The 26,580-nt window shown below is 33.8% G+C and overlaps 4 protein-coding genes across 8 annotated transcripts in view; 2 read left to right on the forward strand and 2 right to left on the reverse strand.

Annotated features, from left to right (window-relative positions):
• The window catches only part of RpS19a (Ribosomal protein S19a), a 35,626-nt gene extending 19,342 nt beyond the window's left edge, over positions 1-16,284 (reverse strand). For 2 of the 4 annotated variants that reach the window (XM_076120623.1, XM_076120622.1), the window contains exons 1-5: positions 12,741-13,058; positions 11,769-12,023; positions 7,372-7,533; positions 6,584-6,832; positions 141-403 (exon numbers count right to left, since the gene is read on the reverse strand). In XM_076120623.1, coding sequence (XP_075976738.1) covers positions 141-403; positions 6,584-6,832; positions 7,372-7,533; positions 11,769-12,023; positions 12,741-12,989 — 1,178 coding nt within the window. In that variant the 5' untranslated portion in view covers positions 12,990-13,058. Of the gene's footprint in view, positions 1-140; positions 404-6,583; positions 6,833-7,371; positions 7,534-11,768; positions 12,024-12,740; positions 13,059-14,091; positions 14,302-14,653; positions 14,864-15,486; positions 15,558-16,104 lie in introns of those variants that run through there. The other 2 variants (XM_076120625.1, XM_076120624.1) reach the window with 2 other exon arrangements.
• A 547-nt stretch (positions 16,285-16,831) lies between these two features.
• On the forward strand, positions 16,832-18,321 carry lin-52 (DREAM core complex component lin-52). The gene is made up of 4 exons (XM_076120630.1): positions 16,832-16,927; positions 17,075-17,176; positions 17,425-17,523; positions 18,011-18,321. Exons 1-4 carry the CDS (start codon positions 16,894-16,896, stop codon positions 18,151-18,153), a joined length of 378 nt encoding a protein of 125 aa, XP_075976745.1. The 5' UTR covers positions 16,832-16,893; the 3' UTR covers positions 18,154-18,321.
• LOC142976977 (putative cytochrome P450 301a1, mitochondrial) lies at positions 18,315-21,786 on the reverse strand. 2 transcript variants are annotated; one of them, XM_076120627.1, is made up of 10 exons: positions 21,333-21,786; positions 20,924-21,167; positions 20,459-20,652; positions 20,091-20,289; positions 19,751-19,830; positions 19,580-19,683; positions 19,114-19,283; positions 18,933-18,998; positions 18,635-18,848; positions 18,315-18,508 (listed from the first exon to the last, which is right to left on the reverse strand). In XM_076120627.1, exons 1-10 carry the CDS (start codon positions 21,700-21,702, stop codon positions 18,398-18,400), a joined length of 1,752 nt encoding a protein of 583 aa, XP_075976742.1. In that variant the 5' UTR covers positions 21,703-21,786; the 3' UTR covers positions 18,315-18,397. The 2 variants fall into 2 exon arrangements, with proteins under 2 accessions (XP_075976742.1, XP_075976744.1); XM_076120629.1 differs by having other exon boundaries at positions 18,316-18,508; positions 20,924-21,158.
• Positions 21,787-22,279: 493 nt separating this feature from the next.
• On the forward strand, positions 22,280-25,602 carry san (Probable N-acetyltransferase san). The gene is made up of 3 exons (XM_076120854.1): positions 22,280-22,439; positions 22,581-22,904; positions 24,462-25,602. Exons 1-3 carry the CDS (start codon positions 22,432-22,434, stop codon positions 24,661-24,663), a joined length of 534 nt encoding a protein of 177 aa, XP_075976969.1. The 5' UTR covers positions 22,280-22,431; the 3' UTR covers positions 24,664-25,602.
• The last annotated feature ends 978 nt before the right edge of the window (positions 25,603-26,580 follow it).

Below are 26,580 nucleotides of genomic sequence, written 5' to 3' on the forward strand. Positions count from 1 at the left end.
GTACCAAAATAAAAAAGTATTTCCCGGCCAAATTATATTCGTCCTTAGTGCCAAGGTTTATACAATGTCGTTCCCTTACACAATGACACTTTGAAAGCAAAGAAAATCGTTTGACAAATGAGTGTATTTGTTATACTTACTCTAGCCAACTGTCCTTCCAATTAGCATCAGGGAAGTAGCATAATATCTGTTCCAAACTCAATACAAAGTTGTACTGAGTGAAATTGTTGCTTATCTCTGACACGTAAAGGTCGGCGAGAGAGTCAGTGTGCATGACAGAGACAAAGATACGTTTGTCGGTTACATCTGCGATGTGGAACTTCCTAAGGTCTAGTTCTGTCTGGAACTCGGCCTTGTAGAATGGACCGCGCTGGTGTGAGATGTACAAGTGTAGGGTGTTTCGCTGAAATAGAGGTTAAATTATTAGTTCAATGACCCAACAACAAAGATTTTAACGTCAGTTTTGGCAAAAGATGATAACGATAATGATACATACACTTTTTGTTGAATAAAACGGAAGACTAATGACATGTTTTTTTGGTTATTTATGTGCAGATTTCTGCAACTTTCTTTTCATATGGGACAGTTTAAAACATCAGACTTTATACTGTCTTCAGGCAGAACATACATGAACTATATTTTCCTCTAGACTATATAAAAGACATCTATTTCAAATACATACAAACAATGTATGTATGACTGCTACATTACTTTGTTCATACAACGTTACATAAACTGCGAATGTGCTCAGACACTATTCGGTAGTTTAGAAAGTTTCCAACTCGCTCCGTGCATTTGTATCATTTGTTACAGTTATTGTAATTGTAGTCTATATTTAGACTAGTCTCGTGTTTATTTCCAAAATGATATAAGCTACAAGAACAGACGTAATAAATAAGGCGTTTTAAAAGTCGCATTAAGCCGTTATTTATAGACATATTGCCAGTCTTGCAAGGACCTTAATCGTTACCTGTGTTAGAAAATCGTGAGCGTCAATGAGGAAAAATCGACACCTATCATTAATATTATTATAAACCTTATTTTATTATTGTTTATATCGTACATAACATTATCAACATATCAGGTGACCTACAGAATCATATTTAAAACACTGACAAAGAATTGATAACACATAAACGTTACTAAATCAACACGTGTATCTAATGACGCTTATAATTAGTAGCACCGTCTATTGTTTTTCAACAATTTCTTTAACCAATCAGCAGTTTTATGACAAAAACAATATCAGACTATCCAATGTTCCAATTTAATTATAATCAACGTATCGTATTACTGGTATGCGTTCAATTTATGTAACAAACGTATACATTAACCTAGAAAATGGTAATAAACGCGTCGCTTTTTGTTTTTTGCACAATCGTACAGCACGTGACTGAAATAGATTAATTCTATGTTATCTATCCCTACATATTGTGAATAACAATATGTAGGGATAGATAACATAACAATCAACTAAATAGTATAGTATTCTGCTTTTTTTTTTCTTATTTTGACTGACGGCTACTGTCCACATGAAAATATCGTTACGGTTTAAAAGTATTTTATATGATAAACCGGCTTATGAACTAATACATTAGTACCTATAAGTTACTGAAATAAACATTATTTTTATATATGCGTGTGTTAAATTGTATAAAAGTAAAATATTACTATTTGTTTAATATTTTTTGCTTGGTAAGGCAACAATCATACGAGGCATAATTGAGAGGATCTCAATTATGACGCAAACAGCTTTCATTTTTTATTTAAACCGATTACAGTATCGTGATTATTGTCGACTATAGAGTTTAAAAACATTGTCATGTGAGGTTTTAATATTGCGTTTTAGTAAAATATGTATTGTAAAACAGTTTGAGTACATACAAGGATAATTAAATCACTTTCTATTAATAATACTGTAGAAAAATATATCCTTCTCTTAATTAGGAACATTGTACAAATTACGCATTACCTAAATTCAACCACATGAGTAATGGAATATGTGGAAGGATAATTTAATATTGTCGACTGCACGAAAAATCACAATAATGTTAATTCTCACGATTTATATTTCCACGCGTTTAAAGAAATCAAATAAGTACTAATTCTAAATATAATAATCTATAAATAGATATATATTTACAGTCAAACCGCTGAACTTAAAACAAAATGCATGAGAATGTCAAGAACAAGCTTGTGTTCTAAACTGCATAAAAAACAGTTATCGATTACGCAAGTGAATGTCGATGAAGTTTACGTAAAACAATCGCAAACCACATTCACTCAAGGTTTTAACTAACTGAGAGAGAAACGACAAGGTAAATCTGAAGACGGTTTAGTAACGTTACCAATTACTAATGTTAAATGCTGCTTACAAATCACAAGAGGAAGGTTTGATCAAAATTATATTTTCCTGTTTAATTACGTTTTCGGGCTTGAACAACTTTGACACTGGGTCGAAGACTAACAAAACAATTTTCTTTGTTGAGTTACTTAGGTCCAAACACCTACATCACCACATTATAGGCAATCGGACAGTGCATCCCAACTTAACTTAACTAGACCATATATTATTATACAATGAAGTAGGACATGGGCCCTCATTACTAAAAGGTTTCATTCATAGTTGGAGAAAGTACTGCATATATTTCACAACTTCAAAAACTAAAAACACCCATATTTTACGTCAAGAACTAACCTAGTCAACAAAGCCACTTAAAACCGAGATAACAAAAGTATCCATTTGTAATTTCGAAACAAAAAGAGTGCTGTTCAAGTATCGAGTCCCATAGCTATTACTTGAAATAATAAATTACTGTTTGTGTGACCTGAAACACTCACTTAGATTACGTAAACAATGACATCATTGTCGAAGGCTTTCGTTGCTGGTATAATCTTAATATGTAGCTTCCGTTCGTTTAATAAACAAAGGATCAAATTATATTATGGCTAGATGTAAAACTTGATGACAGCTACGAGTAAGAAATAATAGGACGATCAATAATTTTTATATTATTTTCAACCGGCTATTTTATAAAATACTTCGGTTTAAAAATATACCTAATAGGCAAGCAGATACTAATTGCCAAATTACAACGATAGGAAACGATTTATATTCTTCTTTACAAATATGAAACTAAAGGGTTATTCCGATTCCCGTCTTGATCATAAAACCATGAAGATGCAGATAAAGAAAAGGATAGAATTTCTTTTAATATAAGGAATCCATATTTTTTATACTTGTAAAGAATATTATGCTTCTAGCAACGAAGTTTATTATTACCTACGGACGGGTAAATCGAATATGCTTAGACTTCTCATAAAAAACAGTGGTTTATCCTAATAGTTTTTGTCAGACACAAGGTTATTTGCTGTTAGTATAAAATAATGACTGACTATATAGCAAATTGGTTAGATATTTTGGTCCTGTCCTTATATCCAAGAACGTCCATATTAAGCAGCGGCAGTAACTTACACAAACAAATTATTTTCTTCTAAATTTGTTTGTCTCTTGACAATTTACTATAGATTGTGTAATAAAGCGATAAAGCGAATATTTATTTCAGTAAGTTCAAGAACGTGATTTGCATATTCACATTACTCGTTTAGGTACATTTCTTTCTATGGCACCGACCTAGTTTGCTGATTCGTAATTTAATTAATTTTAGTTGAATATAATGCTGATTGCAAAATGCCGACTGCTTTTAGATTTTTAAATGGGTAGGTATGTTCTTTAAACAAGCGAAATATACCAGGGCATAATATTTGTGATCAAACGGCATTTTTTATCAAATAGCTTCCAAGAATGTGCTACTAAACTCGAAAAATATACTAGTTGGTTGCTAAAGACAAGGACATCAAAAACGAAATTAAACCAACTAGGCGATATAAACAACAAAAACAATTAATTACTTTGATAATTAAAATAAAACAAAATTGTTTCAATTATTTCATATCAACAGAACCAATAAGGAAAATCTAATTTTCTATCAGAATTTGCCGGTCATTGAAAATCACTGTAAAGGATAATACTGTACCATTTTTAAAAAGGTTTACAACAGTTTTACGTTACAGTTAATGTACTAAAATTATGTAGAAAGTATTTATAATACGTAAATGTATATATTTTAATTCACTTTACATTTTTGTAAAATTGCATCTTGTCACCCTGACGCACGCACAGAAATATTTACTTAGGTATATTGGAAGCTTGCATTCATGGAATGAGTGCCAAAATAATATTTTGTACATAAATGTACACAAATTTATTTACAAAAAGAGGGCGAGGACGTTTACGAATATTTGCATTTAATAAAATTAAATCCATTTATTTGTGCGATTACTGGTGTTTGGGATTCTATATAAGAAAAAGGTATGCCAGCAATTTCGCAACAAAAACCCGCACAATATAGATAGTAATGAAATATATTTTTTACTTAAAAATATATTTTACTACTACGTATATTGTGCGACTCCATTCATGAGTAGTTTAATAATATTCCCTAAGAAAGAATAACAGCTGATAAAAGAACGAGCAAAGATCTTGGGGGCGTTTTTAACGACATAGTCCATACATACTACATTGTTACTCTATAATAATATCACAACTACGCCGTATTGTGGTCCTTGTTATAAAGCCTAAGTTCTGCATAAATTATCATATCAACAGAGGTGATTTGGGTAATTGTACGATCACTCGAGACGTTGAAGGAGCAAGGCGGACAATTTGCCACGTATTATTCACTTGACAAGCGGCTTCCTTCGTGTGCAACGTTATTTATACGTGTAGAAGGGTAGGCTAACGTGATGCGACAATGAACACCACTTAACTGTGACTCAATTAAGTAAGCCTATACTTGGTCTTATTACTGACGTCATTTTATTAGATGGATAGAATTTCAGTAATGTTTTGAATAAAATCAAAACAGAAATCTGATATCGTGATCGAATATGGCTTAAGGTATTTCAAATTAAATGGCCTAGTATTCTAGGCACTTTAATAATGTCAACACGCGCATTATAGATGCATACATTTGAACAAAGTTATATGTAATATTAAGCAGCAATCATTTCTGCGTAATACCATACGATACCCAACAAATACCTATTTTCACAGGATGTAGGTACAACGTAAGTCACGAATCCAATCATAAAGACGCAGAGCTACAATTCAATATTTTATGAAGACAATACAATCACGACTGGCACATACAATTTACTACAGCTCCATATACATACGCACATTTGAGAAGCTTATTATTGAAAGAGGAGACTCCGAAATGTATGCATTGAAGCTGTTTAATCGAATTAAATGATGTTATGAGTGAGCGACTATGCGTCACTCATATGAATCACACATTTGCTGCTGTATCAATACCTAAACAAGAATGTGTAGTAAATGTATCTACTACTGTCTGAGTGCATCAATTAGTACATAGGTACTAATAAATCTAGTAAGTAATAAAGTGATGACACTTTGTCTGCATGGAGCCCCCGGAACTACTGAACCCTTTGTAAAATATTCGCAAACCTTAATAAAAGAAAGCCAAACCAATAGCTAAGTTAACCCAAATCATAGTGGCTACATTAAATGATCGATGAATGATAAGAAATTGTCAGCGCAAGTCAGCGTCAGCGCTGTCTTAGACCGAAACTAGTGTTATGACAAACATAAGGAACGAGCAAACATCGATATCAAGGAGCTATCAAGCTACGTACATAAATATAATCACATGTTACTTTCGCCGAGTTAACGACTGATAACAGAGAATAATTGGATACATTGACACAAAATGTGAACAACAGTTACCTCGAACAAAGCCATAGTTGATTTGACAAGTAAATGTACTGTATCAATGACAAATGGCGCATACAAGTGAATCGGATGTAGGAATAAGTTTATCGGTTATGAACCTTATTAAATGTTTCCTGTGACGCCGGTTGATGGATGTTTCTTTTACCTACACAGTTTTGGGGCTCGCCTACATCGGGATATTTGGTCAACAACCCGTTGAAGCTACTTTATCGACTCCATCCCGAGGGAAAGCGCGGCTTGATCATCAATCACGATTAAAAAGTATTTTGTTTATTTCGAAACACAGCCATAATTTGAATGTAATAAAGATAGTTTTAATAATAAGCTATAGCAAGGCTGTACATTAAAGACAGTTTTGAAGATTATTCATCAAATGATTATTGAACGGAAAAACGACAAGATGCTAATGAGATTGTCACGCTCTATTCACTCTGTGAGCTACGATAGCATAATGACATGATAATTGACGCAAATATTTTTGTAAACATTGTTGTTTTGCTATCATGTTTATGACCTACGAAAGGTGAACGGTAGTGATTGATTGGCAACTAGTCGAGTGCTTTGCACTTTGTATTTCCTTTGTTTTGCTGATATGGTTCTACACCAATAGCTTTGGTTAAAAAAATAACGAGTATACCGACCATGAACCACAATATTATCATTGCAAAAACAAGAACAGAATACGGAATAATAATATTGTTTTTACTAGCGATCTCTTTTGACTTTCAAAACCACAGTATTACGTTCACTGAGGAAAACAAAACTTACCTCTTTTGATTGTTTCGTGGCGAACATAAAGTCTCCTTTGATTTGGAAGTCTTTGGCATCTTCGAAGAGTATGTTTGCGTTGACGAGGTCGGTGGGGTCACTTGCACTGAAGACGGTGCTTGTGCCATCAGGCTTCAAACGTTCCGTGTAGAAGACCTTCGGGAACCCTGGTCCAGAAGACCAGAAGAACGTCTTCACATAACTCTGGATCATTCGGAACGTTTTTCCGCCATCCAAAGTCAGGTATAACTGCAGAAACAGATGAATAAATTAGCAAGAGCATTATTAGTTCGTTAGAAAATCAAGCGATAAATTACTCGATATAGTTGCAACGTGATTGGGTGCAGGATAAATAAAGTAGGTATGCAGTTTCCTATTGAGAACAGAGGTCGAGTCACGTGAAGCTTCTCGAACAAACGTCCCGGCCGACAACATGATTGGTGATATCCCTTCAGTTAAACGTCTTACACTATCGTGTGTATGGTGCAACTATAGTAACTGTGTTGTGTAATAATGCTCCTGATTATTGCTTGGTTTCTATTTAATAAACTAATACAAAAATAAAATGGCAAAAAGGCCAATCTTGTTACGTAAATTAATTATCGACAGCCTAAATAATGCTTTAATATTGGCGTTCATCTGAAAAAGACAGGGACCGAAAACATCACAATTACTCGGAAAGGCTTTCATTAGATCCATTCCAAAAGGCATCATGTAAAGATTGCAGGTGTATTAATATCCTACCCAAAGTCAGTAACTATTCTTTTTGAAGCAAAATATATTCTTACCTTTCTGTTGATGTCAACTTTGTTCAGTATAACATATTTGTCGGGGAATTCCTCGTCGAAAGCCAGCTCACCCGGCGAGAAGGTCAGGTCCGACCTCTCTATCGTTCGTCCATTGTCTCTCGTGTAGAACAACTTTTTGTTCGTAGAGTCAACAAAAACGCACTGCAAAGAAGATTTAGTTTAGAAATGGAGCTGTTATAATTTTAATGTAATGTGAAGCGGGCAGATCTTTTTCTGTTCTTCATTATAGATGGTAGAAGGTAATGAAGGCAGTTGACAACGTCGAAATATACCGAAAAACCGGTGGCGTAACTAGATACTTGGCATCTGTGTGATTGGCAGAAAACGATCAAAAACAGAGACCAGTAGAAGATAAAAGGGGAAAATCCAGTATACAAGTGTTTTTTACTATGAAGGGAAGTGTGGGAGTCATCAATGTATTTCAGGAAGCTGGATTGGAAACTAACCGGATCAAAATTCCCCGAGTTATCAGGACAACGGATGTGACATGTGACTGTTTACGCGAGTTCCAGTCATTTTTATATAAATGTAGTAAAAAACAATAAAAATCGTAAATTTACTAGAATCATCCGTTTGCTGACCCGATTCAAGGCCAAGTTTACTCTAATGATGTAGTAAGCAGATACATGAATAGCATGTACAAAAAATATGATAATATGTTCTAAGCGTACGTTAGCGTCCATAACGGTACTCTAGAGATAGGCGTTTAATTTAACAAGAATCATAACGGAATACAGAATGTGAGCCGATGACGTCACTGTGCACACGGTGTTTATTTAGTAATAAAAACTAGTGTAACTTCGCCTAGGGAGAATCAACAGCAATTCCGAATGGACCTCAAACAGTCGCAAAACTGAGAGAAGTCTTCTTTGATACATGAGTTTTGAAGGGACAATATTGTGCTCGGTTCTAGTTGTATTTTGTGTCCATTATTTGTATGTTTGTAAAAGCCCCCGCGACACAAGACTAATTCTAAGCGCGGGAGTTGTCTTTTAAAAAGAAAAGCAAAAAAGAAAGAGATCATACTTGTCTTTTTGCTACTGTGCTTACTATAAAATATGTATGGTAGGGGCCATCTATTGTTCTAATTTTAACACTAACACACAAAAAAAATCTTCATTAAAACCTTTGCCACTTTAGTAATCTGACCACCGCACCGACGCTGGACTGATTACTTAGTATTAGTTCACGTTAAGTGGCTGCTGTCTGACCCGCCACAACCCAATTAGGAGTAGTGGCAACAGGTCATCTAAGTTTAGACCAACGTATTTAAAAGGTCGCACTCGATCAACGTACTAGGCGTCCCTTGATTTTTTTATTTATACTACAAATTAAACACGGTTTGCAATAGGTATCTTACTAATTTTATAAATGCGAAAGTTTGTAAAGATGTATGTCATGTATGTATGTTTGTTACTCTTTTACGCAAAAACTACTGAATCGATTTGGTAAAATGTGATACACAGATAACCTGGATTTTTCCCCGGAAAATATTTACACGCGGACGAAATTGCGAACAGAAGCTAGTTACTCCACAAGTAAGTTTTTGATTATTTTAAAATACCTAATGACAAATAACCAATTAATGTAACAACTCCATAATAGTTTCCTATAGTAATTGTGTATAAGAACAACGTAATGACGGTTTAATCTCACAAAAAACCATCACTTGGTTGCTAATTTCAAAAGAAAACAATATTATAAACTACCGATTCTCTATTTTAACAATAGATATAGGTTATGTGCTTCCCATTTCCTAAACAAGTGAAACATCGATGTAGTAAACTCGCATCACTTGCCAAATTGCTAAGCCACTTTAGCACAAACAACATTGGTAATGGCCTGCATTGAGTTAGTACATGAGGACTTAGTTAAAATACCTAACGTGAACAACCTCAGGTCTTTCACCTCACAGACATAATACTAGGCTGTTTTGTTACTGTTAAGCCTCGTATCCACTAGGCAACATTTGACGCGCGACATGTTGCTCAACATGTTTCGCAACTTGTTGAATGTTGACGCGGAACATTTGTTTAACAACGTTGTCTGTCCACACATTCTTCAGTCGTCGACAACATGTCGCCAGAGGAACTTGTGTTGATTTCAGCGGCAGTGGTTATAATTTTATCGAAATCAAAAAGAAGAAAACCACGTTGGTGGGTTAGAAAATACCTACAAAATAAAGAAAATGTATTCAGTGATCTCAGTGTGGTTGATGGATCTTTTACGAATTTTACCCGAATTAACAAAACAGACTTCGAGATACTGTTACAAAAACATTCATAGTTTTGGTACAGTTCGATTAATTTGAGCACTCGTTCGTTACACCACACTACGGACATTGTTGTGCGTCACGTCTCCACTCGACAACAAATGATGCTCAACTAACGATGCACTTTAAACAAACAACAAGCCGCGCGTCACGTTGCGCGGTAGCTGGCAACGTCGCGCGCTGTTGTGCAGCGTTGCCGTACATGTTGAGATTCACGTGTCGCGCGCCAAATGTTGCCTAGTGGATACGAGGCTTTATGACACTATTACAACATATTCTAGCCTTTTATGTTATTTGAAACGCTAATAATTTTCTATAGTAGTAATATTGTCTGATTTTGCTAAGTATACTGTTCTGTTTTATTTAATGTAGTGCAAGCAAGTCAGTTAAATTCAAAGTAACCCAAATTAATAATATTGTAGAAATATTTAAATATTCAAATGTAAGTATATTTAATCATTTATCCTTATATGTAAAAATTGCAGAACCGACGACTATCAATAACGATCAGGGCACTTTACGTCATATGACCAAAAATATTTACGAAAAGCAAAAAGAGCAATGTACCCTAAAGCTGCGTGAAGTCATTTAAAATCAAGGCTGCATCGTATCATAAGCGCAGGTAAAAAAATATGCATGCATGCATGTTTATTTATTCTAAGTTAATACATTGAGACCCTGAGCCGGCAAGCAAGGCTGATGAAACTATACACAAGTCATTATCTCGTTCTAATCACTAACAAGTACGACACAGGTGGATCGATAAAAAACATACGTATTACATAGTCTTATTTACTCTACACGCGAAATTGTGTGAGGATGTATAGTTAGCTACAAAAGTGGCTGAACGACTTCAAATCTAATCTCTTTATTACTTAATTTCAATTTCAATACGTAGGTACCTGAACAATCCAAGGTGTAATAGAGAGAAATTAGAGATTTCAATAATTGCCTACAGTTCTTTTAATGACGGTTTCGAAAGATTGGACATTTCGGGGATTTTTAGAGGCGACTGGATTTTGATAAAATTCTGCTCACAAGTAGTTTATACCCTGGATTGAAACGGTATGCTTTTAAACCCAAGGAATATTTGTAGGCGGGCGAAATTGAATGTAAAACTAGTCCAATTAAAGGTTTTTGTTTCAATACAGGCTTACTTTTTATTCAAAATATATTAAATCTATTGACCTATCAGCCTAGCAGCTATCTACAGATATTACGTTATCATTGTTTGTTTTTGAAAAGCATTGTTTTTATACGAATCTTCAATGTATCGTAAACATGTGACGTCATTACGTCTGTCGGAATAAAAACTACATTAGTTTGTTAAACACTATGTTAATATGGTTTATCTAATGTAAAGATAATTTTGTATGATCATTTGGTCTATGACAAGGAAGAATCACAAATTTTAATACATCTTTTGTTTGTATTCACTGTAAAGGTACTATTTGCAAAGATATAAGCATTTCCTTATTGCAAGTAGGTAGTGGTACTTGTGACAATTTTCTTCTATTTACGAATTAAAAGAATCTTGAATGATTAAAAAAAGTTGTAACCTGTAAGAGATTTCAGTATAATTTTATGTTACATATATTATTATTGTATTTCATCAACCCGAGATAATTCTTGGGGAAATTTGGTCTCATTTAAATACAAGTGATACAACTAGATAAGAATAATTAGCCAAGAAAGCAATTAGAATAATAGTTAAAGATGTAAACTATTGGTATTAACAATAAGTAGGTAACAAATCTTTGAGGATTCATAGATTATTTGACTTTGCTATTATCTAATCAATAACAAAATAAAAATCACTAATAGTATTAAAATAAGTCCTTTCACCTAATAGATAGAATGTTCTAGAAGTGTAAACAGAGTAATTAGAATGCTAACATATTGAAATAAATAACATTATCAATATTATCACTGCTTTGCAAACAATCTTCTGATAACATGAAGCAAATGTAACTCAAAATGTTTACAGCCAAACAAAGATTATTTCAATACAACAACTATTAAGACATAATAGAAATCATTATAAGGAAACAGGAAATTAAAAACACACAATACAAAATTACTTAATGACTCAATTAGTACTTACAAATTCCGGATATTTGGGATGATTGAAGAATTTGTCCAGTTGTGCATATCCACTGTCAGGTTCATCCCCTAGTTTGAAGCTCTCAGTCTTGTTAGTGAAGTTTTTCCCATAGTCATAGGAAATGAAGAGGGCTGAAGGTAATATCACCCCTTTATTCCTGGGACTGGAGTCTCTTGCTAGACATATTATCACATGGGAGCCTTCTCCAACCCAGTGGACCATCAACTGCTGGTGACTGTCATTGAGATGTGTTGTCTGTGGAAAAAAAAAGTAAATAAGTATGTAGTGCTAGCATCTGCCATCAAGATTTTTTTAAGTCATGGTGATTATTTGGGTATGAGTGTGTAATTAAATGCTACATAATCAATGAGTAGACAAAGACCAAGTAGATAATAAAAAATAATTTTAGCAGATAATAATATGGTTATTTTAATTCATGTAAGTAGTGTACTGTAATCATAAAGCCATGAAGTTGTCATTAAGGTAGGTTAGGATATCATTATTAATATGATAATGTATTTCCCTTGTTGATTTTATTATAAACAAGGTTATCAATACTAAAAATGGAACAAGAGTGGAAGACAGGTTTATTAGCCAGTGTCATCCCAAAACAAAAATAAATATTGTTATTGCGCCTTATTTACGAAATTGATAGATTAGATTTTTTATATAATAAAAGAAGACACTTTTCAAAAATGCATAGTCATGGAGACAATTACCGCCAATAACACTAATAGTTTTAGTGTGAAAGCTTCTGGAATATAAATAAACAACGTTGGCGACCTTCTGAAACTTCTGCTTTCAGACAAAACACATTGTCATTGTGATACAAAAATAGAAAGTAAATAACGCAATATAATAAATAAACAAGACAACAAATAACACACGCAGCACAAATAATAGGGGTTCGATTAAAAGAAATTAAAGCAACGTAGGGGAACGATTGTAAATAATAAGGATATGGACTATTACCCATGTACTCAAGTTTTTTTGTATGTCCGGAGTTGTTAACGTTGCCGCATCACGTTTTCTCCTTTCCAAATGAGAGTTCTCGTCTTTCTCTACGTGCCTATTGATAATTTGCCATTTTCCGCGGCTGGAGTGCGAATCTTCGGACACATACAATGTACTCCCCGGAGATCCATAGCGGACCGAAACCACACACGATATTAAACACAGTAAAACAATAAAACCGATACCACGTCCAAATGCCAACAACATTTTGTGATCACTGCATATCCAAACACATCCAATCAAATCCAATATTTCAAAGAAACTAACTGCGCTGCGACACAAAACCCGAAGTTAGCCGTAAATAACGGAGAATTTTGACGTTGACTTTGACAAATAATTGACATTTCGACGATTTGTGTTGCCATTAAAAATATAATTGCGGTTGTGGAGAAAGTTTTCAACAGTTTCAGATTCTAGTTATAAAGAAAAGGGAGGACAAAATGCAAAAAGCATGAATTTTGTAAAGTTATTTGAAACTTTAAATCAACAAAATAAATATGTAGACCAAGTACCTATATATTTTATTAGAATTTCTAACTCTAAGAATTTTCTTTTACAGATTACAAAATTATTACCATCGTTAAATAAATTACTTATTTTAATTAGGTGTTAAACTTAAACTTACTTATGTAATAAATTATTGTTAAATCTACTCCTCCTACCATATCCACCATATTATTATTATGATTCTTCAGAAAACTGAACTAGAGTTCTTGAGAAACTAGGTTAACTTCGTGATGTTAAGTGGATTTTAGTCAATATTTAAACAATTTTTTTTAGAATCCTATAACCGAGTAATAGCTTTCTCAGTATTATGCCGTAGGTAATTTTCTAATATATTATGGGGGATTGGAAAATGATGCGAGATCTTGCAATACCGAGATTAGACCTTAGATTGAGTGGCTACAAAAGTAGGGTAGACAGAATATTATTTTTTTTCGGAAGCTACCTATAACATGTTTCATATTTTACTCGTGTCAAAGAAGGTTAAAAATATAGTGAGAAAGTTATATTATCAGAATAGTATAGCTCTGCAGTGGCTTCTCGCGGCTTCAGAGGATAGGGCGGCCAGTACGGCACACAAACAAGCCCGCAATCTCAATTAAGTAGGAATTAATTAAATAATGCATCATGACGAATACACAGTCTAATTATATTATTGTAATGGGCTCTCGTATCTTATGAACCTAATTAATGCTGTTAGAACTTTGTATCAAAGCTGGACCTAACTCCGTTAAAATTAAAATGAAGAAAGTAGGCAGCTTAATATTAATCCTTCTTGACTATAGGGAAAAAATTAAAACATGAATGATTTTTTATAGTTTATTAGTCATTAAATTACAGAACGATGACTGCCTGCTTAGCGGCCTGCTTGGCCTTTAGGCGGACCTGCGCGGCGATTCTGTCAAGATCACGTCTACCCTGAACGGTGAGGATACGGCCGCCATCTTGCATCTTCTCGACCAGCTTGAGGGCCTCGAGGGCTTGGAGGGCTTTGCGGGCAATGCTGCCTGATGATCTGTCGAAATAGAATATTAATTAGAAAGCGTAAAAACACATTTTGCCATTATTTTGGAAATTGCAACAACAGCAACTTGAGCATTTGAGATGGAATAGACCTAGTGTAATATGGCTGTAGTATGTACATGAAATTAGCATAAGTAATACCTACATCTACAACAATTTAATAGTTCTAATTTAATTTCATAATAATGTTGCAGCTATTTAAAATAGATTTAAACAAATGAATATATGAAATACACAGGCTATATGAAGTCTATTCAGAACATCTCACAGAGATGGGAAATGGATATGAGAGCATAGTTTGTTTTTATTGATTTCAGCACAAGAAAATTTAGTAATATATTTACCTGCAGAAATGTGAGGGAGTGACACCATTACGTTTGCGACCACCAAAGACCTTGGTGACGGTCTTGACTCCTACGGGGGAGCGGATGTAGATGTGACGGAGGATAGCGGCACAACGTACATAGAACCAGTCAGGGTCGTAAGGAGCCAATTCCTTGAAGCGACCGGTCTTCACCAGGTCCATGTGTTCTGGCACCTTGACCTTGCCCGTCCTGAAATTGATAACAGTAAATAAATTAAAACATTTATTTTATAAAACAGACATCTTATTTATAATAAAAAGACAAGTTTCTAATTACATGTAGAAATCGATGATGATCTATTGCTACTATTGATAATGATAATTATCAATATTAGGTATTTAGTTAGGTGCCTAATTAAGTTACTTTTACCAGACCTTCATAAATGAAATGGTTAACTAGTACTCTTATACTGTCTACAAACTTGATTCATAAAAGGAACAGAACTACCTGTCCAGAGCAGTTTATAGTTTATGTTGAGGGGGGTAAACTGATCCACTACACTACAGATGCTGTGATTGAAATAACATCATAGTAAAACAAACAATTGCCACGGTAATTTAACATAACTCATCAAGCCGCACATCAATATTGTTATTTAGACAGAACTGTAACTGGATTGGACAAATTCCTCGGGAAGCTTTTCCAGCCTACTCTGCAGAAGGCTGACAGACAGATATAATCTTGTAGCATGTACTATTGGTATTACCATTACTTTAACAACAAAGTATAACTATTATTGAAGACTTTACCCTCAAGGTACAGTTTAGTTTTGCCTCTGTTATAATAATAATAAATTAATAAGAAACAATTACTTTTTAAGATGAGCAGCGACGGTCTTGACGACCTTGTCTTGTTCAACATCCTTCAATGTGACGGAACGCATCTGAAATGAAACATCACATCATAGAAAACATGTCCTGCTGTCTGTATGTTGAGCTTTCGACATGAAACTGAAAAACTAGGAAGAACTGTTTGTAGCTAATATTGATTATACTATTATGGTTCCATTGACCCACGACCATAGTATGATAATTTCTTGCACACTATAGGTAGAAAATTGAAAGCTGAAATCGTCGCTTAAAAATACAACTTGTTAGAACTAATTATCACAGGGTTTTCATAATTAACCGAGTAAAATTGCCTTTTCACTGTGTAAATGTTTACTTGTTAGGATTAAAAGTGAGGTTATGTCAAACAACGAAATATTTGATTACTATGCTTTAACTGTTGTAGTCTATAAAAATAACGAAAATAATGATCACTTTCCGTTCATAATAAACTTTAACACTATCTTTCAGTTAGAGAAAATATATTGGAACGAACACTTCCACAAGTTTCATGACACTTCATGCGCGTTGGGATGCGACATCATTTTTGGTTATTTCTCATCCCTGGTCGTCGGAATCGAACAGAACTTTTATAAACCTTACCTTAGACTACAAACTTTAACAGTAAATAACACTAAATTAGATATTTTATAATTATTTCACTGAAAAACCATGTGGCCTTTTCTAAAAACCCACCTTGCCTTGTGTTGGCAACCGGAAGAAAGAATTTAAAAAAATATCACAGTGATGACATTGAAAAAAATAAAATTTCTACTATATTATTACAACAGCTTATTAGACATGTTTAACATTTCTTTTACTGGATAAGTTTTTATAGGAGTAGCATAAATAGCTAAAAAAATATATTTTATATTTATTTATAACAAACGATTTAACTGAACGATTAATAATAATTAAAAAAAAGTTGTACAGAAAATTATTGGATTTTCGATTGTTAGTCGAGCTTGATTAAAAAACTATATTAGGTAGTAGGTACCTATATTGTTAAATCAAATCAAACTATAGCTAGGTATGCTACCAATGTAGGTATAGTTTTATAGTTATCAAACAGTTGTAGGTAATCCTTTTAAAGGCTAAAAGCTTTGAATGCTACCATTGCCATCGTCCTACCAAAATTATACTATTGTAATAATTAAATCTTCATAACTGCCCGGTTACGCTCAATAAAATTATCTATAAACCAAATCCTTTTGAAGCTTATTACATTTTTGCGACCATATTGTTATAAAAATTAGTAGATTTGCTTAAAATAAAGGAACCGGTCTTTTTCTGAGAACCTTTTTCAACTTTATAGTTTATGGGTGCATTGTCTTTGCTTACTTCATTAGCTCCTCTACACTCTATGCAATAATTATTGTCAAAAATTGGAAAATGGCCGCGAAACAAAATCCTATTGTTCAAGATGGTAAATGTTATTGTTTAATACGTTGTTATTCTCAGTGCTATTTCGGTTAACTCCGAATCTATTTCATGCTTAATATTTTCTCGAACCTCATCAAAATACGTGTGTCTCTATTCGTTTTCTAAGTGTTAAACACCCTTGTTGTTACAGAACAAACAACATCTGACGATATTCCATTGACGTCGTTGGAGGAAAGCCTATTCAGCTCTGAGAAACTAGATCGTGCTTCTCCAGAATTATGGCCTGAACAAAGTAAGAAACTACACCACACATTGTTGGTCATGTATTAATATTACACCTGTCATAATTATATTTTCAAAAGTCGCGGGAAACGTGTTTACTTTTCTAATGTTGTCATCCCGTTTTTGTAGAATTTCATTTTGGTTCTGAGTTTCGGTTATAAACGACCAAATTTTAAACTCAATTTGCAATGAGTGAGGATAATGTTATTGCAACTAATTCCGAAGATGTCTCACAATGTTCGACATCCTCGTTCGCAGTTCCGGGAGTATCGGAATTTGCGCCACTGCCGAATAGCAACCTGTCTCCACCGTCATGGAACAGAGGGGTCACCAAAGAAGATTATAATTATATGCAGCGTGAGTATTCCTGATATTTATATTATGCTAGTCTGAGAGAGTTATATTATTTACATACTATTTATTTTACATAACTAGATATCACACTGTGCTAACTTGTCTACTATTGCATCCATAGTAATTAACAAAAATTTATTTTTTATATATCTTTATAGTTTTTGGTGATGCTAAAGGTTTTTTAAGAATTTACTTTGTTGTAATTATTATAAATAGAACAATAATAATTGAGAATTCTGTGAGAGTGAAGATAAATTTGACTTGCATTGAATTTTTTCATACTTTGGTTTGAATCACAAATGTTTTCTCCCCCGCTATGCAATCTGAGTTATAGTCCTAATATCTAAGTGATTAAAAATTATTTGTTAATGTGACTTATACCACAGAACCCTAGTTATAATGTGGACCACTTTACAATTTCCTAACTTTGTATAACATGAGTCTTCAGATACCTAATAGATTTATAAAATGCATATTTTTCCATTTCCAGAGTTGGGATCATTATCTACAAGTGGTTTGATCATGGAGGTCAAGAAACTGCATGATTTAGCATATCAGCTCGGCCTTGAAGAAGCTAAGGAAATGACAAGAGGGAAATATTTGAATATATTTTCCTCAAGGAGACAGCGATAGTTTATGCATAGTAATTATAGGTAATTTTAATATATTGTTAGAAGTTAATTAAATACTTATTGAAAAAAAAATGCTAATAAAATTTGTAACATTTTTATTGTTTAAAACTTGCTATAACATACATCTACAATGTAAAGTAGATGATAATAAACTATTTTATGTTTAAAATGAAGTTTTAACTGAAATATTACCACACTAGCTTCATATTGTTAGGTTTGGGTCCACTTTGTTTTATTGAGACATTTCAAGGTCTGTCTACAAATCTTATTTTCAATGCTTTGTTAGGTCTAGATATGAAGTTCCTTGTTGAATGGATATCACCATAGTGGTATTCAAGCTTATATTTCTGCACAATCTGGAAACAGATAAACATCGAGATAATATATGAAAACTGTCATTGACATGAATGAAGCTTATTTCTTTTTTTATTGCAAGACTCATGTAAATAACAATCTGAGAATTTGCTTGTATCTGTACTTACTCTTATTGCTAGAAGTGACAACATAGTTTCAGCAATATTCTGTCCCAAACACTTTCTGGTTCCAGAACCAAATGGAATAGAAGCAAATGCATGGTATTCCTTAGCATCATCCTTCAGCCATCTTTCTGGCGTGAACACTGTAGCATCATTGTAGTTACCTTCTTTGAGAGATGCATCTTGTGTTGACATGATTATTACAGTGCCACGCGGAATACTGAAATGTAATTTTAAGTTTAGTCTTAGTACTAAATTCTCTCAATATTTTGTAAGATGTATTGTAAGTGTGTAAGTTACTTACTTGTATCTATCTAAAGTAATATTTTTCGGTAGGATTCTTGTCAACACTGGTATTGGTGGTACTAGTCTGTAACCAAAAACAATTCTCTTGTAAATTGAGGGCAAAGATTATAATAATTATGATTGCTTTGCCTGTATAGACAGTTCTTAAAATTATATGATCTATTAATTTGAGATTTTACCTCAATGTTTCCTTTATACAGGCTTGCAGGTAAGGAGTATGTGCAGTTAACTGTTTTATATTAGAAATGTTCAAATTCGTTTCTATATCGCGTACTTCCTTGTATAGTATCTTCTGCGACCTTTGGAATTTCGCCAAGTAGTATAACAAGAAAGACATTGACGAAGTTATCTGTAAATAATATCGAGGTAAAATTGTAATTGTAAAATAATATGGAAATTAATCTAATTGTTTATAGTCTAAAAACTTAGTAGAGAGCCTTGCCATGCACGATTTATCTTATTTTAAGTAAAGTTAAGTTATTCCAAAATAAAATAATTGTATCACCAGTCAGCTGTGTTAGCTTATGGGTATCTGATGTTCAAAGTCTGAATTTAGTGTACCTTTGTATACTAAATCCAGAATTTAGCCAGTATAGGCCAGCTCTACTAAGTTGTTGGACTATACATGAAATACGGTCATCTTACGGTGTTTACGCCAATAAGAAGCATGTCCATAATGATCGTGGCAATGTCTTCAGCTCTCATTTTTTCTTGACACATTAACATAGAATGGATCAAAGAACTTTTACCTGTAATTAATTATTATTTTTAATTTGTGTTTATCTTTATAATGTCTAGTTTAACAAAGTTACTTACACAATTCGGTCATCATGTCTCGGCTATCTCTTTTCAGGGCAATAGATTGTTCTGCTTCCAGTACATGCTTACCAATCAAGCTGTAAATATGAAATGTTCAAGTTAGTTGCAGGTCGTCTGAAATACGTCTGCGATTGGAGTCATAAACTGCATGCACTATCTTCAATAATAAAGGAGACAAGATGTATATAATACAGTAGGAACAATATTCCTATTCCTTCAAAAGAGCGTCATACTAGACTAGCTGAAAAGTAGTATTAATGTAGGTGCTTGGTCGACTCCAAAGAGGAATGATCGTTAATACTATAAACGCAAGAGAAGTCAGATAAAATCATCGTACCCGTCCAAGCTGTCGCAGTATTTAACAAGAGATGCCCAAGTGGGCGTAGGGAACAACTTCCACAAATGCAGGCCTGACTCGCACTTGATGATCGCTTCGGTGGCCTTCTCCAAGCTATGGTACAACCATGACATGTCGCATTGGCTGTACACGAGGTCCGTTTCCAGCATGGTGAACTTCTTTGAGAAAAGGATTAGTCCTAAAAAAATATGTTCTATAATATCGTTTCTATCACCCCAAATATAGACCGACAATGAATGTGAATAAGGTTCCACCCAGAGATTTTTATGAACCTACTCGGTCGACTTATCCCGTATTCTATAATTTCAAAGATACCTACATCTCAACTGTTTCTATTCTGCACTTACCCATACAATCAAAGGACCACTTATGAAGCTCCTTGTAAAGATCTTTAGCTAGTTCGTCTTGATAGTTCCTACAGTTGTATATCTTCTGCGTAAAGGTTTTGCATACGTCGTCGATGCCGATCAGGTGGTGGGCAACTGACTGGTCTAACGGAGCAACCACTACTGACCTTTGGCGACTCCAAGCTTGACCTTGGCTATAGTTATAAGGTAAGTAAGAATTTAATACATGCTTTGGTAATAAATTTAATATTTTACTAGACATAATTAGGTATTTGCTTTATATGAGATCGAACCCGCAACCCCCGTGCGCAATACTAACAACGTGACTACAGACTAAAGACCACACTAAATAGTCTCATATAGAATTCGAACCCGTGAAAAGAAATCCATCGATTTTTGAAAGAACTTAATTTACAAGTCAACATTTAGGTAATCGTATGTAATTTCATATGCAAAAGAACTAACACAGTGTACAATCCGTAAGTATGATTCCTGTGCTCTGATCTATATTTCTCCAAGGAGTCCAGCGTCGACCTGGCCGGGTAGTCCCCCTCCATAGTGTATACTTTTTGGATATGGTCCGGGTGGTTTATCAGGACTATGTCATTTCCAACGGGGCTGACGAAACGAACGACTGGACCATACTCGTCAAATAGGGCAGATAGGTTCTTCAACGGTTTTTTGGTGTTCAAATATGTACCTGTAATATCTATTTGTATTGAATCTATTATTTTACCCAACTCCATGATACAGAAAAGTCACCTGTCAAAAGAAGTAGGTACCTATAGGTACCTACAAAAAGGTTGGGTACCTGAACTAAAGCAAAAGGCGACCTGGAAATAATTTAACTACCTTCAATATAGTAGGTGCTTACCGATGTTTAGACCTAGTGTGAGGGCACCCGCAGTCAGTTGAGTGCCAAAGTCAGAAATATATTTCCGGCAAGTCGAAATATATTTCAAAGACTTTGGTCCGGGTACATCGTCAAATGGCAATACAACAGGTTCTTTATTTGACAACACAAATGGCACTACCCTCGCAGCGGGCAGTACTTCCCTTGTTATTATGGAATCTTTGTTGGTCATAGTCACAGCGACAGGCCCGGACTTTTCTTCCTGCTCATGTTCAAGCATATTCATTTCCTTTACGCATTTTGTCATGACTTTTTCAGAATAACGTTTCTGGCTATTAGCTAAGCCTAGTTTTATATACGGCTGAATATATCGCAACTGATTTAGTAACATTTTGACTAGCTGTTTGTCTCTCAACTTCGAAAATATTTGATTATGTGAGAATCAAATGTGAAAATAATGCACATAGACAGAGAATTGTTGTCTTTTTGACAAGTAAAAACAAGAGAACGATGTCTTTTCGAATTTGGCGCTTCAGCAAAGAGTACTTCTAGCTGAAAAGTTTAGATCTGATTCTGTATCAGAAATATAAATAACTCGAGACTATGAAATTTACATTCCTTGGCTGTATTTTTTTCTTATTCCATTGATTAGCTTTAAACACGTTTTTGTAGAATTTGTATATGGTTATAGAACTTCTACGCACAAAGGGACATAAATATTCTAGAACGATTATATCGAACTTGTAAGTTTCCGAACGTTTTTCTACTAGTATCAATGTTGCCAAGAATGTAGTTGGTGGTTGTTTTTATTTTGGGAAATATAATATATTTTGAACTATATTTTGAGAAGCTCTTATATTAACTATAAAAGAAATCCGTCCTTGAATTTTTTAATTTAAAGTAAGTAAAACATTACTAGTTTTAGTCATTGCGGTAGGTTTTGATGACAATTCTTGCAACACTTATCTGTCAAAATTGCGATTTGTCGCTTGAACGAAGATTAGCGAAGCGAGGGAGCGAGCGAGCTAAACTGGTAGATGGCGGGAGTGATCTCGTGTGATATAACTGTGTTAGATTAGTTTTTAAATTGTAGTGTTTAATTTTTAGAATAGTTATTAAAATGACTAGGTAAGATATTTGTCGCCTAATTGCCACCATTTCGTAGACCTAAAAATAACCCGTGTGAAGTATTACGGTGCATAAATGAGGCGCAATGCCTGTCCAATATCACGCGATTTTGCCAATAAAAGATCAAATTTGCCTTTTCAGAGCTAAAATAGAACTTGGCGACGTGACCCCACATAATATAAAACAGCTGAAGAAGCTAAACACAGTGGTATTCCCGGTGTCTTACAACGACAAATTCTACAAAGATGTTTTGGAAGCTGGTGAACTGGCCAAGTTAGCATATTATAACGATATTGTGGTGGGAGCTGTGTGCTGTAGAATAGACACGTCGGAGAACTCTCGAAGACTCTACATTATGACCTTGGGATGCTTGTACCCATACAGAAGACTGGGCATTGGTACATTAATGGTGGAACATGTGCTCAAGTTTGTTGAACAGGATGGCAATTTTGACAGCATTTTCTTGTAAGTACACATATATTATCATATTTCGATACTGAAAGCTGAATAATTTAAGTGTTTTATATGAATTTATAACATATATTTATAGACTGAAGGTTATGAATCTTTATGAGTAGGTACTGAGTTAACCAAGTCATTGCCACATTTTATACAGTTTATCAGTAGCTATAAACATGGCCTTTACAACTAACTAAACTAGATTTAGCTTATCAGTCAATTCTTTGTGTGACAATTATTGCATATCAACAAAATGATGGTTAGTACTACCTATACAGGACAATCATAGGGCTATTGCTGTTTGCATAAAATATGTCAAGGACCTATCACCTTACTTGCAAAGCAACATCAAAATACCTTTTTTGTATTAGGCCACTACACTAATATTCGCGACAATAAATGTAATAGAGTAAATTACCTAATTAACATCAACTCTTGTTCAATGCTTTGATTTGCATTTTTTACGTGCCTATATTATGTTAATTATGAATATTGAATATTGATTTGATCATTTAAACTCAAACATTAAAAACAGTTTGAAAACGCTAGAATATCTTATGACTAAGAAAGCTAATACTTTGAAATATTGTGGAATAAATAATGTTGGTGTTTATTATTATTGACCTATTACCATCTTACTTATGTTTCAAAAAGCTTCCATATAACAAGTCTTACCAAAGACTGTTATTGGTACTTGCTATTATAGACGTAGGTGCCTGCCTAAGTGATACATTAAGATATTTGTAATGGATGGGTTAGTCTTGTCTTGTGTCCGTTGTTTGTATGTTTGTAAAAGTCCCCGCGACACAAGAGCAATTCTTAGTGCGGGAGTTGTCTTTTATAAAAAAAAAAAAATGTCAGAAATAACCAAAAATGTTGACTTGGTCAAAATTCATATTTAGGTAAAATTATTACAATTGAATCATAGCTATAACTGAATACAAGTAATATGAAAAGGGGTGTAGGACTTGCCTCATATTATTCTTAGTAATCACTTATAGTTTAACAACATGGCTATAAAGATAAAATCAATACTTTATTAATAACTTAGATGTATGAAACCCACATAAAAAATGTGAGTGGGTTTTGTATTTAGACTTCTTGGTAAATTGTCTCATTTGGGATGTATCAATTTTCCTCATTGTACTGTTATTCATCTTGATATTTTGATACCAATATTTATATTATCAAAATTATGTATTTTCCTTGTCTGAAACTGTAGTACATATTCAGGTTTTGCTCCTGAGCTCATTTATTAAGTTGACCTATTTATTGTTGCTAAGCGAATAAATATAGAATGTTATATGTTCTTATCTTTATTGCTTGATAGTTGTGAAGAGTTCAATATGATAATCAAAATTAAATATCTAGGTAAACATTGTCTTTCAGATTAGATATTTGGTGATAATTTTTTGAACATGTTTTGTCCAGTTATAGTTAATAGAGCTTAAATACCCTTGCTCCATATTTATTTTATTTTTAATTTATTTTTCTACTTCCCAATATCTATGCACAGTTAGTATAGATTATTTAGATATTAATAGAATAATTTTTTCCTTTCAGGCACGTCCAAGTCAATAATGAGGGTGCAATAGACTTTTATAAGAGATTTGGCTTTGAGATCGTTGAGACTAAAGAGCATTACTACAAGAGGATAGAGCCAGCAGACGCACACGTGCTACAGAAGACCATCCGCGTACCACAACCATCGGCACCTTTACTCAATGGAACAGTACCACACGCAAAGACAAACGGACACGATTGAATACACAACCAGACCCAAACCATGTACTTGTAAAGCCTCAACTCGGTTGTTAATGTGAAACAAGTGATAACATAATGTGTAAGAATCATAATAAAAACATTGTGTGCATACAGGATTGATTTACATTAAGATATTTGTAATGGATGGGTTAATCAGTAAGTTGTGGTTGTGGACGCATGAGGCCATAAATATAGTACTAGAAATGACTGATATTCCACTCAGTATCATATAAATGTTGTACAGAATATGTTCATAATAATTGCGTGTGTATTGACTAATGTATTGACTACATTACAATATGCATTCTATCTAGTACTCTTTACAAGTAACTCTATGACTTATAAAATAGCATTCAACTTGTAAATTTATTCTTTTCATGATTTGAATAGATATATGTAAAGTAACAAATAATGCTTAGCTCTAGACATTCTTTTAACTATATCGGACATAAAAATTCTGTCAGTTTTTTACTGTACTTGTATATTGTGGTAAATATGTAGTCATAAAGCTCCTGTTTTCTTATAATTAATGTTCTTTATCCAGAACGGAAGTGTGAATAAACACCTCGCAATTAATTGGTATTTCATATCAATGCATTTGTTTTTCAAGCAATGAGGAAAGAATGGATTTTGATAAGCTGTATAATGAAACTAAAACATTTTTTTTATCGAGCGCTTATTATTATTGCACGACGAAAATAAAATTATTTAATGTATGTTGAGTTGTACTGAAATTTTTGTTTTGTTAAGATTTTACACTGTCTAATAGCTAAATAGATTTTTATTTGTAAACGGCATCTGTAAGTAGTCATTGTATCATAATGTTGTTACCAAAAAGTCAATTGACCCTCGTCAACAACTCTGTAAACAATACGATTTGTTAAACATCATGTTCACTGCAACCTTAGCATTATTAGTATAATAAACATGATTAACATTTTATGCTGTTTTCATTTTTTCTACACTCAAAGAAAACTAGAAAACCAGTTGGAGAACGAGGTATATTAGCTTACAATCATCTAGTGCTTTGCTAGTAATTCTGATAATTTTATCTTTAACACACCAAGTAAATACCCCGATAGGCCTCATAATTTTACAAAGGGTTAGTACCTAACTGTTCTGCTTCATAATCTGGAGACTTCATCATTTATAATATCTAGTCTGGTAAGTATAATAAATGATTGAAGTTATCAAAATATTATGATATGGCGCAAGCAAATCAACTATGTAGGTAATTCATATTGATCAAATCGCGGTCCAGCGCTTCAGAGAACCAATTGCGAGGTGAAGGATCATTGAGTGCCGACACGCATGCACAAACGTTAGCAATAACTGGGTCAACGAATGACAAGCGCTTCGCATAATTTGATGGATACATTTTACTGCACATACGATATCATTATAATAGAGCTCAATGGAGGACGACTTACCCCCGGTTTCAGAGCGTTTTATTTGTATGAGTTTTGACGCTATTGAATAGATAAACTACCGTTAAATGTACCGAGAAAGTATACTATTGTATAAAAGTACGTAGGTAGACTACCTACGCAGCGTCAAGGGCTGTTAAGTCTAAATCAATACAACCTCGATGAAAGGAGAGAACAAGGGAGAAACTTTTCAAGATTGTATAATAATAATTATTATTATTAGTTAACAACAGCCGCGCGGATCGATCTCTGAGGTTAAGCTACGCTTGCCGAGGTTGTTCTGTGGATGGGTGACCATCTTATACATATCGAGTTCCTCCGTGTTTCGGAAGGCACGTTAAATTGTGGGTCCCGGCTGTCAATTTCGAAGATCTTTGACAGTCGTTAACAGTAGTCAGAAGCTTGAAAGTCTGACAACCAGTCTTACCGAAGAATATCGTGTTATAACCCAGGTAACTGGGTTGTGGAGGTCAGATAGGCAGTCGCTCCAT

Source organism: Anticarsia gemmatalis, chromosome 12 (assembly GCF_050436995.1).
Source record: "Anticarsia gemmatalis isolate Benzon Research Colony breed Stoneville strain chromosome 12, ilAntGemm2 primary, whole genome shotgun sequence".
NCBI classification, from domain to species: Eukaryota; Metazoa; Arthropoda; class Insecta; order Lepidoptera; family Erebidae; genus Anticarsia; species Anticarsia gemmatalis.

What these genes read in the sequence shown, in the direction of transcription:
- lin-52 (XM_076120630.1), top strand. Translation starts at nt 16,894, where the DNA reads ATGGCCGCGAAACAAAATCCTATTGTTCAAGATG. An exon ending in AAATCCTATTGTTCAAGATG is followed by an intron (nt 16,928 to 17,074) that starts GTAAATGTTATT and finishes TTGTTGTTACAG; the next exon opens with AACAAACAACATCTGACGAT. An exon ending in AGATTATAATTATATGCAGC is followed by an intron (nt 17,524 to 18,010) that starts GTGAGTATTCCT and finishes TTCCATTTCCAG; the next exon opens with AGTTGGGATCATTATCTACA.
- LOC142976977 (XM_076120627.1), bottom strand. Translation starts at nt 21,702, where the DNA reads ATGTTACTAAATCAGTTGCGATATATTCAGCCGTATATAAAACTAGGC. An exon ending in ACTTACGGATTGTACACTGT is followed by an intron (nt 20,653 to 20,923) that starts GTTAGTTCTTTT and finishes TTATAACTATAG; the next exon opens with CCAAGGTCAAGCTTGGAGTC. An exon ending in AGACATGATGACCGAATTGT is followed by an intron (nt 19,684 to 19,750) that starts GTAAGTAACTTT and finishes AATTAATTACAG; the next exon opens with GTAAAAGTTCTTTGATCCAT.
- san (XM_076120854.1), top strand. An exon ending in AATTTTGACAGCATTTTCTT is followed by an intron (nt 22,905 to 24,461) that starts GTAAGTACACAT and finishes TTTTCCTTTCAG; the next exon opens with GCACGTCCAAGTCAATAATG.